The sequence below is a fragment of the Nannobrachium achirus genome (assembly GCF_963921795.1).
Source record: "Nannobrachium achirus genome assembly, chromosome: 13".
Classification (NCBI taxonomy): domain Eukaryota; kingdom Metazoa; phylum Chordata; class Actinopteri; order Myctophiformes; family Myctophidae; genus Nannobrachium; species Nannobrachium achirus.
In genome coordinates, this window is record NC_137833.1 from 15,095,102 (window position 1) to 15,112,471 (window position 17,370).

The 17,370-nt window shown below is 40.8% G+C and overlaps 1 protein-coding gene across 1 annotated transcript; it reads right to left on the reverse strand.

Annotated features, from left to right (window-relative positions):
* Window positions 1–541: 541 nt before the first annotated feature.
* nphp1 (nephronophthisis 1) lies at window positions 542–14,925 on the reverse strand (the record flags this gene model as incomplete). The annotated part of the gene is made up of 20 exons (XM_080740582.1): window positions 542–820; window positions 1,857–1,901; window positions 2,324–2,397; window positions 3,123–3,235; window positions 3,696–3,789; window positions 4,726–4,802; window positions 5,113–5,195; window positions 5,461–5,571; window positions 5,904–5,978; window positions 6,552–6,680; window positions 7,802–7,896; window positions 8,349–8,436; window positions 8,593–8,632; window positions 9,456–9,619; window positions 9,761–9,862; window positions 11,212–11,377; window positions 12,767–12,900; window positions 13,824–13,884; window positions 14,017–14,075; window positions 14,848–14,925. The coding sequence occupies 20 exons, from the start codon at window positions 14,923–14,925 to the stop codon at window positions 542–544; spliced, it is 2,067 nt and encodes a 688-aa protein (XP_080596708.1).
* Between the last annotated feature and the right edge of the window lie 2,445 nt (window positions 14,926–17,370).

Here is a 17,370-nt window from a genome sequence, read left to right on the forward strand (position 1 = left end):
AAATGCTGCAGTCGCATTACATAACACTAATTGTGGGTGTGTTTCTAGATGTTTCTGTGTGTCAGGCAGCATGAAGTTAACTGTCCATGCAGGAGCTGTCCATGCTCGCACACCTAGTCGCACCTAAATGAAGCGCGTCTTTACCTTCAGCTGCGTGTACCAAAGTCGCTGCTATGAAAAGTGCCTCTTGGCACAGCAGAGATAAAACATGTTGCCTTGAAGTTCAACATCAGCAGATAAAATAAACAAAATTCACAGAAATCTACACAGTCAAAGGTCAGTAGATAGAAACCTCAATCTTGGAGTCAAAATAGCAGCTAAACAGTAGAACTTGCAGTGTTAATTCCATCCATTTGCTAACTCAGAGTGTACAAATGTAACCAAATGTACATTAGTAGAGTAATTAACACTGAGGATTTTACTGTGTACTGTACATTCACCTGGACCTTTGGAGAGTAGAGAACATCTAATATCAAACATCTAAAAATAAATCAGATAAAAAGACAAAAAAAAAAATCTATACATAAAAAACAACCTGTCATTACCGTGCCACCCGCAAAAGGTCATAGGTCAACTCTGCAATGTCAAAAGCATGGTGACAATGCTCGGGGTCAATGAAGACCTGCGAGCTTCCCGATTGGCCAGTGGTATGCTGGGCGTCTTTGAGTGCACTCACGGTGGCGTAGGCAACGCGTGCGCGCTGCTCCTCGCAAGGCTGGTCCGCCCACCGTTGGCATGGCAGCGACGGGGTGTGCAGGAGGTAGTAAACGGATGAGAGGTAGACTTTAGTGAACTCCTGCTTTAGATGGGCCAGGTCTCTCTGTGAAAAGAGGAACATGAACATTTTTAATCAAATTTACTACAAAATAATAATGCAGTGGTCTTCAACGTTTTCAGGCCAAGGACCCCTTAGTTGAGAGAGATATGAAGCAGGGACCCCCCACAACCTTTTCATAGATTCCATATAGTTTCATTGTTTGACAGCACAATCATCAGTGTATTTTGGATTCATGTACATTTGTGTTTTCAAATATTTAACCACTTGAACCGTCATTACTTAATATACTTGACCTTTCACACTTTTACTGTTCTTTTCCCCCTCTACACCAAAGCAAAAAAAATAGCCGATCTACAAGCTCACACTGCAGCGCAAGGTGTTGTGAGCTTGTAGATCTGCTATTTTTGGCAAAAGTTCTCAGAATATGGACACGGTTCAAGTGGTTAATATAAAAAAGGAGAAGGTTTCTAAAACAAAGATTTGGAGGACCCTTTGTAGTAATTCTGAGGACCCCCTAGGGGTCCCGGACCCCCTGTTGAAGAACCTTGTAATAAAGTATGCACTATGCAGAGAGGAATGTAAATAGTGAAAAGGAAACTTGGACTCATTCCATATCCCCTTACCCTAACCTCAACCGTAACTGATCTAACTATAACCATCACATTATGAAACTGCAGGGAAATAAGCACCAGTTAGAAAGAATTGACAGTATCTATATACAGTACTGTAAAGACACACTGTATGCACAAATGATTTGGCAAATTCATAGAATTTGGCAGGTGTGCACAAATGTAAAACAAACTTTATATATATATATATATATATATAAATAATGTAATTGGAATGGAATTTGAACATCCTAATTGCATTAAACAAATTATGAAAGCTGGAGGCCAACAGAGTTACTTTCTTTACTGTGTACTTTAAGCGCCATCTATGGGTTAATATGAATATTACACCTGCACACTTGAACATAGGCCATAAACCAACAGGCACACACGCACACACGCAGGCACACACGCAGGCACGCACGCACGCGCACACGCACACGCACGCACACACACACACACACACTTACCCTCTGAGCTCTGCTCATGTTGCTCTCAACATCCAACCAGGCACTCTGAAGAGAGGACAGCCAATAAAACAGTCAGAAAGTCACCTAGACATCAGTTTTCTGTCACACACATCCATACCAGTGAGGTAGCAGCCCAGGTCAATTTCATTATTTTTGTGTTAACATACAGGTAACCACTAGATGGCGTTTGGATCACTGGACAAAATAAATAAATACAACTTTTCTTTTTTCCATTTGCAAAAACTGTCGCCTTAAATAATCCACTGTCAAATTAGTTAAATGATAGAACTATACCATATTAATATAAATACTGTATACTGTACACAGTAAAACCCTCAAGTGTTCATTTATCCATTCCTAACTCAGAATGTACAAATGTATCCAATGGGTCAAATTAACATTTATGTATATTTAGTCAAGAGGGGGCGTGGCCATATACTGAAGCAACCATAGACTGTTCCACTGACCCTGAGGGCATCCAGCAGATCTGTTTGGTCCAGCAGCACAGGGAAGGTAGCCAGGATAGGACTACACATTAGATCTATACAGAGAGAGAGAGACACAGAGAGAGAGAGAGAGAGAGAGAGAGAGAGAGAGAGAGAGAGAGAGAGAGAGAGAGAGAGAGAGAGAGAGACAGACAGACAGAGAATGTACAGCAGGGGTCAGCAACCTTTTTAAATGAAGTCCATGTTTTTATTTTCTAGAGTGTCCGTGTGCCATGTCAACACAAATTTTAATGACAAATACTTTGATTGGTAGGACATTGTTATAACGATCATTAGTTTTAATGAATGTAGAACTATGTGCAAGATGTAATTTGCTATAGATTAGCTAACTTAATTGGATTGACCACGTTACATTTTTTTAATGACAAATATTTTTACATATTTTGATTGGCAGGACATTGTTATAACGATCATTAGACCCAGAGCAATAATCCGCCTATCTCCCCGACTCCCTCCCCAGTCAAAGTTCAGAGTTTTAATGAATGTAGAATTTTGCAATGTGCAATGTAATTTGCAATAAATTAGTTAACTTCATTTAATTGACCACATTTAAAAAGTCCTCTCTCTCACACTTCTGCCAGTGTGCCGGTGATCACCTTCCCCTGTGCCAATGTTGGTACCCCTTGATGTACAGTGTGTGTGTGTGTGTGTGTGTGTGTGTGTGTGTGTGTGTGTGTGTGTGTGTGTGTGTGTATGTGTGTGTGTGTGTGTGTGTGTGTGTGTGTGTGTGTGTGTGTGTGTGTGTGTGTGTGTGTGTTACCAGCGTCTTGCATGGTTGGTCTGTCCATCAGCAGAGCGTCAGCTAAGAGTTGTCTGTGCAGAGCCAGCAGGTGGACAGAACTCAAACAGAACAACAGCGTGTCTGGAAGGACACTGGCAGAGAATACAAAGTATTAAAATACTTTTTTCAAGGTCGGGATACCAATTTAATCCAATCAGGAGAGAGAACCTTTGTCTGCTGATTCTTTGTCATCACTTAACAGTCCAAATTTGTGTCATTTTTGTGTCTCACCTGAAAATGTGTTTTCAGTTTACTTAACAACTGGAGATACGCATTACTGAAAAAACACTCTTTATAGCAATGACTACTATATTAGAATATAAATTATAATGCTTTAACTTTTTAAGAAAATACTGAACGAATCAATAATCAATCAATTATTACAAATACAACCTAAACAAATACTACACCATTGTGTTAATTTAACTGGTTATTCATGAGAATTATTTTTACATATTATATACAGATATACTGTATATGTATTTTAAGGTTTCCTGAATAATAGTATCACCTAAATATTTGTTATTATCTTTTTGCCCTTGGTCCATTCACCTGAGCTGAGTTCTGGTGCGGCTGTTGGCCGACTTCAACTTCACAACGAGTTTTGGTTGTCTCCTGGACTGTAGCATCTGATGGAACACGGTGCCTTCAGAAGAGAGGAGGAGAGAGGATAGACGGCATATTGTATCGAGGTTTGAGGTGGTCTTTATTGTTATGTTTTGTGTACAGTTTCATAAGTGTACAATAAATGTTTTGCTCGGCTACTACAATATACAATATACAGTAGGTCATTGTTTAGCTCTGGTCCATAGTGTTAGTGGAGTTCAACTGTGTGTGTGTGTGTGTGTGTGTGTGTGTGTGTGTGTGTGTGTGTGTGTGTGTGTGTGCGCGTTACGGAGTCTCCATAATGCTATGTTCGTCTACCTCCGCACCTCCTTGGCAAAACCGGAAAACCCGCTTGTCTGGTTCGAAAATAACAAAAACTGTTTCGCCCCTCACCAAACCAAAGGTATCAGTGGACAGTTGAAAGCTTACTCTACTACTCTACAGTCTGGGCCCCCCACCACACGCTTAAAATACATTTCTAGGGCGAAATGAAAAATAATCCACCTGACAGAGACACTCTTCCTGGTTGAAGACTGTTTTTACGAAACAGCGCTTCCAACATCACAGAGCTGAATAACACCCAATGAGACTAATGCTCTGTTAATGTGGTCCTCTGACCTGCACGGCAGTAGTGAGTTGGCACCGTGATGGCGACGACAAATAGTAAAAAACTAGAGGAAATGTAGTCTCCATCCGGTGGAATATTTTTCATTTCGCTATTATCGGACCAGACAAGTGGGTTTTCCGGTTTTGCCAAGGAGGTGCGGAGTAGACTAACATAGCGTTAGGGAGAACTCCACTAACGCTATGGACCAGAGCTAGTCATTGTTATACTGTATGCTGTATGTATGACATATTTATGATATGATACGATTATATAATTTAGATTTGAGATTTCTGTAGTTTTAATATTAGGAGATTTATAGGGTTTACAATCTGCGAGAGAACAAATACAATGTACAGTATATTGACTTACTTTCTCTTGATGCAGTGTATTCCATTGCTACATCTCTCTCATAGGGAGTTCCCCCATACACTGGCAGCTCATAAGTCCTACGCGCGCGCGTGCACACGCACACGCACACACACACACACACACACACACACACACACACACACACACACACACACACAGGGAGAGTTGGTCAAATCAACGGTGGGTAGTGAGGGAGTGGTGATGTTGTCCATAAACTTCCACACATACTGTAAGTCTGTGTAGTGCATGCTTAGATGTCCAAACTTTTAAGAAGAGGCTAAATGTGTGAGCATGCGTTTGCATATGTACATGCATCAGTGTGTTTGTATGAACAATCATTTCTTTTCTTTTGCTGTATGCATGCATGTACAATTGTACATACAGTACCTAGCAGTGATAGGAGCTCCGGTGTCATCAGTCAGTTTGAGGAAGGCCCAACCACAGCTTAGGTCCCCCCTCTCTCCTGTAGACTGGAAACACCACCCACCCACACACACACACACACACACACACACACACACACACACACACACACACACACACACACACACACACACACACACACACACACACACACACACACACACACACACACACACACACACACACACACACACACACACACACACACACACACACACACACACACAAACTTTATTTTTTTAGGCACATGCCTAAAAAGATCAGAGTAGTTGTGGGTTGTGTTCAGATGTACATAATGAGACATCATCTTACGTTTCGTATGAAGGTAACTCCCAGTTCAAAGAGAATGCCTAGGTCAGGTGAGTCAGAACTGCAGCGTAGAAAACATTCTCCATCCAGCAGGGTAGGCAGGAGACCTGTCATCTTTAGTAAACACACATACAGTCATAATTATTAAGGAAATATGGACTCATGTTCCTTCCAAGTTGCCGGTTTTATATTCTTAGTATTTACTCCAGAGATGTAACTGTCATGGTCATTTTTGAAAATCTTTTCAACTTTTTTTTAATGTTAAAACTTTTAGAAAAATCTTTACAATAATGACATGCCCAAAATAGTTATAGCAGTTCCAAAGTAGTTAAACTGGCATTAACAACCATCTTTTTATCCTCTTCTTTTTGGTGGCCCTGGCCGCCACTTTGAAAATCTGTGAAATAAGGGCTAGTGTGCATGCTCCAAAAGTACACACTACATACCCTTGGAGAGAACGTCCAGGTCTTGGGGTTCTTGTCATTATAGGTTGCCCTCACGGTGTGAATGTTACTCAATACCTGTCAGACACAGTACATAGTCATCTTTTTTATATATGTTTTTGGGGCTTTATTTATTGATTTACAGTAGAGACTGTAAACAGGGAGAGAGAGATTGGGGAGAGAAATGCAGCAAAGATCGTCGGGAACGGGCCTCGAACCCGCGATGGACTGTCAGACTACACTACTAGGCCTAGGTTTCTGGAACGCTGGACCACAGCCCAGGCCAGTTAGTACATAGTCATCTTTGGTAGTATCAGCTACAGTATCATCACCTGGTGCAGTTTTTATGATTTTGCAGAATAAATGATTGTCTAAAGAAAATCCATAAATTTTTCCAATTAGTATGTATTCTAAAGGAGTATGACTTTCATTTCAAAGACTTAAGACTAATTATAGCATTGCCAAAAGCTACATTAAACAAACAATGAAAAACATTTAATTCCAATTGAAAGTTAAATTACCCTACATACTTTCCCACACATACTGTAATAAGCCATAGAACATGGAAAGATTTATAATAAAATATTTGTATCTTCTAAATGGTAAATCTTTGACTATCGAGCCAGAGGGCAAGACAAGATGAACCATTACCTGAGTTCTGTCGAAGGCACATAGACGGATGTGTCTACTAAGGACTTGAATTCCGACTCCAGGGGTAGGAATCATCCTGCAGCCCCACAGTGTGAAGCAAATGCTGGTCTTCACTGACCGAGAACGAACCTGTAGAGGAGGGGAAAGGACACAAGACGACTATCATGCACTAGTAAATAACATATATACCAGTAAGACTCCCTAATCGGGAGATAAGCGACCGTAGGTCACTTATCTCCACAAATAGGGCAAAAATGTGTTTTGCCAAAATCTTCCTGATCCATGTTGATGACATGAGTGTAGACATACTGTGTAGTGATTTTCGTGATTTTAGGGCAAGATCTGGAGGAGCAGTGTCCAAAAATGTGTTTTTAAAAATCGGCCTGGAGGTGGCGCTATATGGGAGAGATTCATGTTGATGGGATGAGTGTAGACATACTGTGTACCGATTTGCGTGATTTTAGGGCAAAAATTGTAGGAGCAGTGTCCAAAAATGTGTTTTGCAAGAATCGGCCTCATGGTGGCGCTAGAAGAGGGCCATGTGAGAAATGAGGGGTGGGGTCTCCGCGCCGGCAAGGCGGACGAATAGGTACCGGCCCCGGCTGTCCTGGTCGCTCCTAGCCGGAGTTACGGCATTTTATGTGAGCTGCAGTGTAGGGGGTCCTCCACTGGGGGCGCCACCACTTTTGCATCCGTTCTGGAGCACCAGGAGTGGGTGGTCCCCGGGAATTCCCCGTGAGCAGCCCCGTTGGGGTGGTCATTTGGTCAGTTTAGCACATTTGGTCATTTTTTACATCTGGGGGTCCCCCAGGGACCTGGGGGTCCCTGGAGCTCCGGGGGTCCTTGGAGGTTGTAGTTTGGCAGGTAAGGAACGTGTGTGCAAAATTTGGCATGGATCGGGGCAACGGTTGCGGAGATATGAGCAGGGCAAGAGTGTGACGTGTGAGGTGTGACAGACAGACTGACTGACGGACTGACGGACGGACTTACACTTTGTGCAGGGTTTGATAGTAAATGCGACCTACGGTCGCAATAAATATATAACTAAGCACTACATATTTGTAAATGTACAAGTATGTTCATCATACTTTGCCGTATGATGAACAGAGAAAACTGACGATCTCAAAAGTTCAAAACACCTCGTATCATGACACATTGTGAGCTTGGAGATTTGCTATTTTCGAATATTTTGGAAAAATGGTAAAAATGTTTTTGCCTATAATGACGTGCCAAAAAGAGAGTGGTCTTACCCTGCCAGTGTCTGTGTCCAGGAAGAGGTCTTTAAAGGAAAGCTGTGATTGGCTGAGCTCAGGCTGAATGTGATGGCTTCCTCTGTATGTTATCCCTAGACAATGAAATGGATTTAATCTTCTGCTACACTCAATAGTCAGTATTAGTAGTCTTCAAAGCTGCATATCGTCACTGTCGGGCAGAAACCAGCTAACTCCATTTTTTAAATTTATATTTTTCCTGTTATTGAACACCCTTTACAATCTGTGTGTGGGATTTACAATTATAGACGACAAATAGTACAAAACTAGAAGAAATGGGAGTCTCCATCCGGTGGAATATTTTTCATTTCGCCCTATAAATGTATTTTAAGCATGTGGTGGGGGGCCCAGACTGCGTCCACCAAGTAGAGTAAGCTTTCAACTGTCCACTGATACCTTTGGTTTGGTGAGGGGCGAAACCGTTTTTGTTATTTTCGGACCAGACGAGCTGGTTTTCCGGTTTTGCTAAGTCGTCTTGCTAAGGTAGAGAACTCCACTAACGCTATGGATCAGAGCTAGTGCTGACCTTCATCCACCAGTAGCTTATTTAGGGTTGATGGTCTGAATCCTGACGGGATGGCTCCCATGGCAGAGAGGACATCAGTCGAATCGATCTGTCAAAGAGACGCACAAAACCCACTATAATCCACTATAATCCGATCTCATCCACATCTATTTCCTTGCACACTTTTATGTTCACTGTTTTATTTGTTCTATCATATAAGTTGTTTTGAAAAGCGATTTATAATTAAGCGAAGTAGCAGTCTTACCTCAATGAGGGCCTTTCTAACAGTGGACCAGCTTGAAGACCTGAAGAAGCGACAGATAGATTGATTCATTGACACACTAGACAGAAGTATCAATTTGGCATCAGCAATTTTATTCTTAATTTTACCTTTATTTTCTGTCATTTTCACCTGTATTTATAACCTTCCCATTAATATTCAAAGAAAGATAACATGAACATGGTCAAAGCAAAATACAGTGAAAAATACTTCTTTAGGGCAGGTTTGGTTTTATTTAGACATAAATGTGTTCTCATCAACTCATAAACATTTCTCAGACTTTCCAACATCGTTTAACTGACTTGGTATGCCATTCATGTGCTACTTATGTCATTTTATACAATAATAATTCTCTATAAGAGAACACCAGCACTCACGGAACAGCAATTTCACACAGTTCTGTGTGTGTGTGAAAGGCACTTTTAGAACAACGTATACGTTTCGGCATAAAGGCTTCATCAGTGTATGTATAATTGTAGATGGTACTTATTTAGAGGTCAGGAACTGGTTTGTCTGTTACTCGATACAACATGATTGAATACAGGATAATTATGTGCTTGACATTCTATCTGGTTGGTCAACTATTGATGTGCCCTAGGAAAACAAATACCAACAATCATTCTTGGCAATAAAATCCAAGTTAGAATGACTAAAATAAAATAAAGTTGCGCGAGGTGTTGTGAGCTTGTAGATCTGAATATGGACGCTATGGTTCAAGTGGTTAATATAAAAAAAGGTTCTATCAAACAAAGATGTGGAGGACATAGGGGTCCCGGACCCCCTGTTGAAGACCCCTGAGCTACAATATTGAGCTTAGAAAACATCAAGAGTTGAAAACATAAAGTCACCTCTTTCTATCTTCACCATCTTTGGCCTCGGTAAGCTCATCCCCATCCTCCTCTTCCTCACCATCAGCATTAGAGTCCTTCACATTAGAGTCTTTATCATCATCGTTGTCATCGTCATCATCATCATCTGTGCTGTCATCTTCATCATCCTCTCCATCACCACTCTGAAATGTGTTGTCAGTTGGTACCTCATTCACAATTGTCAAGACAGATGACAATTGTCAACAGCATCAGACAGACAGGCGAAATAGCAGATATAGCAGATATACAAACTCAAAATGCATCGGTGTGTGTGTATGTTGTACCTTCAGGTAGGTTTTGGGGACCACCCCCCTGTTGCCTTTAGTGTCCAGGGCCAGCCACCATCCGTCCGCTGCTTTGTTAATGATCCTCAATTTCTCACCCCTCTGAAAAAGCAGCATAAGTTGCGGTCACATTTTTCACAAAATGTTACAATTTGGGGGTGTTTAACATCCTTAGGAAGATCTGGAGTACAACATACATCCCAACCAATACCAAAATACAAATCCAATGAAAACAGGTGATGCTGACTGTATGGATCAGAGAGTCATGCCTCAGGAGAACACTAAACATCTGATGGAGAGACAAAGTAAAGGCGGACTGCCAATAATAATATTGAGTGAAGTGGAGGACATTTGTCAAAGGCCATTGCTCCTAGAGGAGCAAGGGGCTTAAGCAAGTAAGTATTAATGTTGCAATTTATGCACCCATAAAATACAAATCATAGAATCTTCCTTTGTAATCATGTGACAATGACACATAGTACCTGCCTTCCAGTGTCTTATTTGTACTTCTCCACTTGCCATATAACTCTGACCAGCTACCTGCACTGCTTGTGTCACACTTATTTGTGGCGTTGTGACACATTGTGTGCTTGTCGATGTGCTATTTTCTGCAATGGTTTTCCCAGCATACAGACACTTAGCTCTGGTCCATAGCGTTAGTGGAGTTCTCCGTAACGCTATGTTCATCTACCTCTGCACCTCCTTGGCAAAACCGTAAAACCCGCTTGTCAGAAAATAACTAAAACTGTTTCGCCCACTGTTTCTCACAAAAACAAAGGTATCAGTGGACAGTTGAAAGCTTACTCTAGTTAGTGGACGCAGGCGTGTGGCGGGGGCACCACACGCTTAAAATACATTTCTAGGGCATAATGAAAAATAATCCACCTGGTTGAAGACTGTTTTTACGAAACAGCACTTCCAACGTCACAGAGCTGAATAACACCCAACGAGACAAAATGCTCTGTTAATGTGGTCTTCTGACTGACTTGCGCGGCAGTAGTGAGTTGGCGCCGAGATTGCGACGACAAATAGTAAAAGACTAGAAGAAATGGAGTCTCCATCCGGTGGAATATTTTTCATTTCGCCCAATAAATTTATTTTAAGTGTGTAGTGGGGGTCCCAGACACTAAGTAGGGTAAGCTTTCAGCTCCCCACTGATAACTTTGGTTTGGCGAGGGGCGAGAGGGGAGAGAAAACAACAGTTTTTGTTGTTTTCGGACCAGACAAGCAGGTTTTATGGTTTTGCCAAGGAGGTCGCGGAGGTAGAACATAGCGTTAGGGAGAACTCCACTAACGCTATGGACCAGAGCTAACAGATACTGAGGTTTAGGTGTATGTTGAAAATGTTGCCAATAATTACCTTTCTACCCAAGAATACATAGTACTTGAAAGTAGTCAATCTAGCATGTCAGACTGCAGTCTGTTCTGTAACGGAATAGGATGTACTTCACCTTAACATAGAGGTCTCCGTCCTGCTCTCCTTTGAAGTCACTGAGGACCGTGTAGACATGAGGGTCTGACTGAGAAAAGGATTTGTCAACTTCCTCATCGCTATCATCTTCATCATCATCCTCGTCCTTTTCGTCATCGCCCTCGCTTTCTTCCTTCTGGTCTCCACTGTGAATAAAATATTGTATCAATTAAGTTATTCATTTTGAGGTCACATTAGCCTACTTGGGGTATGCAATTGACTGACTATTGATGTAACCATATAGTTTGGCCACCCAAGTCTCGTGGTATAGGAAGAGGGCTGAACAATTTCCAAATGTATTGAAAGGTTTTAGGTTTCACTATTACACAAGTGTGAAACTTGGCGATTAATTAAAATATCTTATTTGGACAGCAACTGCTTCACCATTAAGGGCCATCCACTAGACATAGTTTAGTGGATGGCAAAAAAAAAAAAAGAAAAAAAAAATAGTTATATCGTTATGGTGCTTTGGTGACAATGTTTCATATACTGTAACTAAAACAATGTAAAAGCCATCTGTCCATCCATAAGGAGCAATAAAACCACAGAGCCATTGCATACCATTTGTCATAAACACACACAATGAGCGACCAAGGCATGAACCCCTTAGACCTCCTTAGACCCTCTATCTATACTTAGTCAAACGGACCGGAGTTGGCAGGCAGCACAGTACTTGGTGCGCCCCCCCCCCCCCCTACACCAAATCTCTCCCAAATATAGCCAATCTAAACATGGCAAGCTTGTACTGTAGATCTGCTTCTGTTTTTTGCTATTCATCCCAGAATAGGGATGCTAGGGCTCAAGTGGTTAAGAAAATTCAAAAAGCCCCCCCAGAAAATCATCAATAATTGTGGTTAATAATATTAAGAGAAATAATCAGGGTTATACATTTTAGCCATAAATGTGCAGTGCTATTAGCCTAGGATATATGCTCCAGACAAGATCTTGAATGGACAGACAGACAGGACGGAGTACACTCCTAAACCGCAGGCCCAGAGGAGTGAATCTAATGCTTAATTTAGGCTTCATCGTACAACAGTATCTCAAAACGTATCACAACACATTGTGAGCTTATCATTTCCGTCATGTGACACCATCATATGGTATAAGTATAAAGCAGGTTTAATCCACCCTGTAGACAATAGGGCTTCCGGTGTGTTCCACAATTCCTAGCGGAAGTGCTGCGTTTAACGGACGTTACGTCATGCGATGCGGGTCTGTTTACATTCCCCAGCGAAAAAACTAAAATAGATTGTAGCTCTTAACTCACTCTTAATAGGTGTAACATTGCTTGAATCATGTTTTTGTTTGTATATTGTTTATTGCGAGCGTAACCGACGTAGCAGGAGACGTAGACCAGATTTTTTCGTGCAGGGAATACGTTTGCAGGAACACCGCACTGTGAAAAAAAATACAGCTTCCGGGAAAATTCAGCCCCCCCTCCCAGAACGTCTTCTGCCTTCTATTGTCACCAGGCTTTTCTCTTCGGAGATGAGTAAGCCTGGCTACGCGAGGCTAGGTTTAATCTAACTGACCCTGCTGCAGAGCTTGGCCCTGGGGGCGATAGCTCCAGAGAGAGGGCGTTCAGCCTCCCCATGATTGTCTGCAGTCGTCTTTCCTCTTCCAGTTTCCTCTGATCGTAGTTCCCTACAGGGGCAGGCTCGTCAGTCTGGAAACAGCAATAGAGGGAGAAGGGAATGGTTTTTCAGTAAGATAGCCAGTGGAAGACAAAGTAACTCAACCCCCTAGTAACTATAAGTAAACGTTTCTCTGTCAACTTGGTACTTGAGTTAAAGCACTGGAGTACTTTTTAAAAAGAAATACTTAACTATTCAAAAGTACAGATTCTTTATAACACTCTACTTAGTGGACGCAGTCTGAGCCCCCCACCACACGCTTAAAAAACATTTCTAGGGCGAAATGAAAAATATTCCACCACATGGAGACACTCTTCCTGGGTGAAGACTGTTTTTACGAAACAGCGCTTCCAACATCGCAGAGCTGAATAACACCCAACAAGACCAATGCTCTGTTAATGCGGTTCTCTGACCTGCGTGGCAGTAGTGAGTTGGCGCCGTAATGACAACGACAAATATTTAAAAAATAGAAGTGGAGTCTCCATCCCATGGAATATTTTTCATTTTGCCCTAGAAATATATTTTAAGCGTGTGGTGGGGGGCTCAGACTGTGTCCATTAAGTAGAGTAAGCTTTTAGCTCCCCATTGATACTTTTGGTTTGGTGAGGGGCGAAACAGTTTTTGTTATTTTCAGTTTTTGTTATTTTCGGACCTTTTCCTATGCAAACTTCTAATAAAGTCTTCAATCAATCAACCAAACCAGACGGGCAGGTTTTCTGGTTTTGCCAAGCCAGAGCGGAGGTAGAGGCACATAGTGTTAGGGAGAACTCCACTAACGCTATGGACCAGAGCTAAACAGTATGCTGTTCAATTTACAATGGAAGCTCACAGTGCTTGAACTACACAACAGAACGTAAAAAAAAAAAAAAAAGAATGAATAGTTTTCGAAATCTGAATTTGAATCTGTTGTACTGCCAAATGCAAAACAGAAACAGGGTAAAATTGAGACACTAACTTTGGTCAGCCTCTTGAGTGTTCCCAGTGCCTTTTCAGCTGAGCTCTGCACCTCTTGGCATCTGTTTGAAATCAAGTTTTGAGAACACGTCCTCATGAAAAATAGTATGTTAAAGTCTACCTGCCATGCAAGATCAGATTAAATGCACTTACAGTAGTTTGAATCTCCCTATAGTAGTTTTGTTCTTTTTTACCTTTTGTATTCCTCTTCTGGGTTCAATGTCTGATTCTGATCCTTCACAAGGCTGTCAACCTTTGAGGGGAAAACAGATGACAGGCTCTAATAAACTGAGATATCATGTAGTGTCTGTATAATATCTTGCCAGAGAATAATTGACAATTCAGTTAAACAAACATGTTTAATTAACTGTAGTGTGTGATTTTTGATTAGAGCTATGGTTTTAATATCAGTGGTGGAATACTCAAATGTTTACTTAAGTAAAAGTAACAATACTGCAATCTAGAAATACTCTGTTACAAGTAAAAGGCATGTGTTCAAAATGCTACTTGAGTAAAAGTAGACAACAAATGTATTGGCATCAAAATGTACTTAAAAGTACCAAAGTGCCTATGTATAAAATAGGGCTGAAGTTAAAGTGATTTATATCTGCAAAGTAACAAGTAACTAAAGTTTTCAAATAATTATAGTTAGTGGACAATATTACAATATTTATATAGTACAATATTTTCCTCAAAGATGTAGTGGAGTAGAAATCAAAGTTATGAACAATACTCCAGTCAAGTAAAGGTACCTCAAACTGTACTTATATACAGTAGTCTACTTGCACAGCAGTTGCTAATATGCATAGGAGTCCATTTTCATCAACACGTACCTGACTGTATAGACTACCGTTATTGACTGATGTTGCCCTAATCGTACCAGCTAAACGCACCATAAACGCCAATACACTACTCTATAGTTACTAGTTAGTAATGCTGTGGTCCAAAGCGGGTAGGGAATTCTTGCTGACGCTCTGAAATAGATCGTACCCGACCGTTTTTACTCATCAGCATAAGCAACAAACCTTTCTTTTTATGTCGTCAATCTCTCTCTGGACAAGCTGCAAAGGACCCTTTCTTCTGGTTAGTGTCTTTGGTGCCATTTTTTGTGAAGACTAAGCAGGGCTAGCTACATGGCATGTCAGTCAGAGTCAGACCGCTCTGCTATGAATACAATAGTGTGAAGACAGCAGTAGTGCGCAAACTTGCTTCCGGTCAAAAGGAAAATGTTCTCCGCATTAAAAGTGTAAACAGTTTAATTTTTAAAAAATGTAAACGTTTTAAATATTAATTAAAACGATATTCCGATATAGTGTTCCAATTCCAAAATGTGTCACTTACAAATTACACTTTAATGGCTATTGATCTCCAGTATTGGTATCCTGATCTCGAAATGCATTTTCTGTAAAGGGATGGCCCGTGCAGAGACCCATTACTGGACAGCCATCAGATCAGAATATAATGATAGATAGGCCTACATTTTAATTAATAACTATAGAAACATTTTCTGATCAAGGTCTTTTTATTATTGTTTTCCTTTATGCAAATAACATACAAATGCTCACCGCGTTGTAAAATCACGCAAAATCACACAAATCGCTACACAGTATGTCTACACTCATCTCATCAACATGGATCTGTCCCATATAGCGCCACCATCAAGCCGATTTTTTTTAACACATTTTTGGACCTAAAATCACGCTGCGACCTGACAGTCGCTTATCTCCCGATTAGGAAGTCTTACTGGTATAGACCTATATTTTTAAATTTGACCTTTATTTTGAAGGAAGAGTTGCCAGGCCGGAAGTTTGTATTCCCTCGATGCGTCCAGAGAAATCTTTGACGCTTTAACTGGTTGCTAGGCACCGAATCTTCCTCTATGGTGGCTTCGATGCGAGAAGCAGTGATGTAGATCGAGCGGGCCGTTGTGGCCACCTAATTGTTAAATTGTTTATTTCTCCCCCAACAATTTATAGCCTACAAAAATAAAGAATTTAGAATTGTAGGAATGTGCCTTTAGGCTATTGTCAAATGTTCATGCGTGTTCAAATCATGTGTAGGCCTATAAATCTACTTTATGTAGGTTATTAGCCTACTAGGACCATTTTCCAAAGTCTTGCTTTACCCCTTACATTTACAACTTACTAAAATGTTTTATGGATATGGAGACAGCCCAGAACTCAGCTTGAAAGTAGGCTATTTTGTTACCAGAAGATGGCAGCAAAACATTGCAATGCCATACCCCCTCCCCTCTGTGATTTTGTTGTAGCCTAACAAAAAAGCATGTAGGCTATATCAATACATCTCGTGTTTGGCAGAACACAACGAAAAGTTTGTGGTCGTTTTGAAGGATTTAGATCCGATTTAGCAGACGATTGGATCTATAGGCCCTTTTCAAGCTCAAACTTAATAAATCTTGGAAAATAGGCTATAATTGACATGTCACAATCACATTCATCCACAATAAATCATAGGCTAGGACTAAACCCCCCCCCCCATCCACACACACCCACCCCCGACTAATTCCGTTCAGTCCATTCAAGCACGCTTATAAATAAAGCACACACAAAGCCAGGGACGCGTGCTGTGCATGTGTTCAGCTTTGTTTTGTGTTTACATAGATCTATGAGGGGGACTGTAAGTAACTATGCTGTGTTGTTTTTATTTTTTGAGTGGTGCACCTGGAACAGAGCTATAGCTCCAACAGCTGGCTTTGTCCAAAAAAAAAATGTTAAAAAATGTCTAAACTGAAGCATTGCCTCCCAAGATCTGGCCTAGATGGCCTACCTACAATTTGGCACCTTATGGGCTTTTCTCCACATACACACCCATTGTAACAAACTTCATTTTAACCATGATAGATTTATTAAAAACACCCATTATTTTTTCTGGTGACTCATACTACCCTCCTAATACGTGAGCAGGCTGTGTTTTATCCATAACTTTTTTCATTTATTTTTAATATTTATTTGGGGAAATGGAAAAAATTAAATACAAAAAATAATTATTAAAAATAAATGAAAAAAGTTATGGTTAAAACACTATCATGGTTAAAATGAAGTTTGGTAACATTTACATCAAATTATCTAAATATTGAATCAAGCAAATTAAAAACTGTTCAGGGTGTTCATAAAAGCCTGATTATCATTAGACAATAAAATTACTTTAACTGAAGCGTGGCCTGGCTACATCTGGTCTAGATATGCCTACATCTTGGCACAAACAGCTCCAACTGAATGTGGCCTACATCTGGCCTAGATCTGTCCCCTGCTCACTTCACACTAGGTGTGATTTTTTTTTAAATATATAAATCAAGTCAAATTTAAGAAGGCATTAATTAGGCCTATCTTAGTTGTATTTTCTGAAAATATGATCTTAATTTAGACATTGTAGGCCTATATTTCTTTTCCCGGAAAGGTGAACGGGTTCGAGTCGAGCCTTCAATCAGAAAACGAGCCGTGTGCTGGTGTCACCAGTGGTGTGACGTAGCCAACACACACGCTGCGCCAGTTGGCCAGGATAGCAATGTTGTGAGTGTGTGTGTGGAA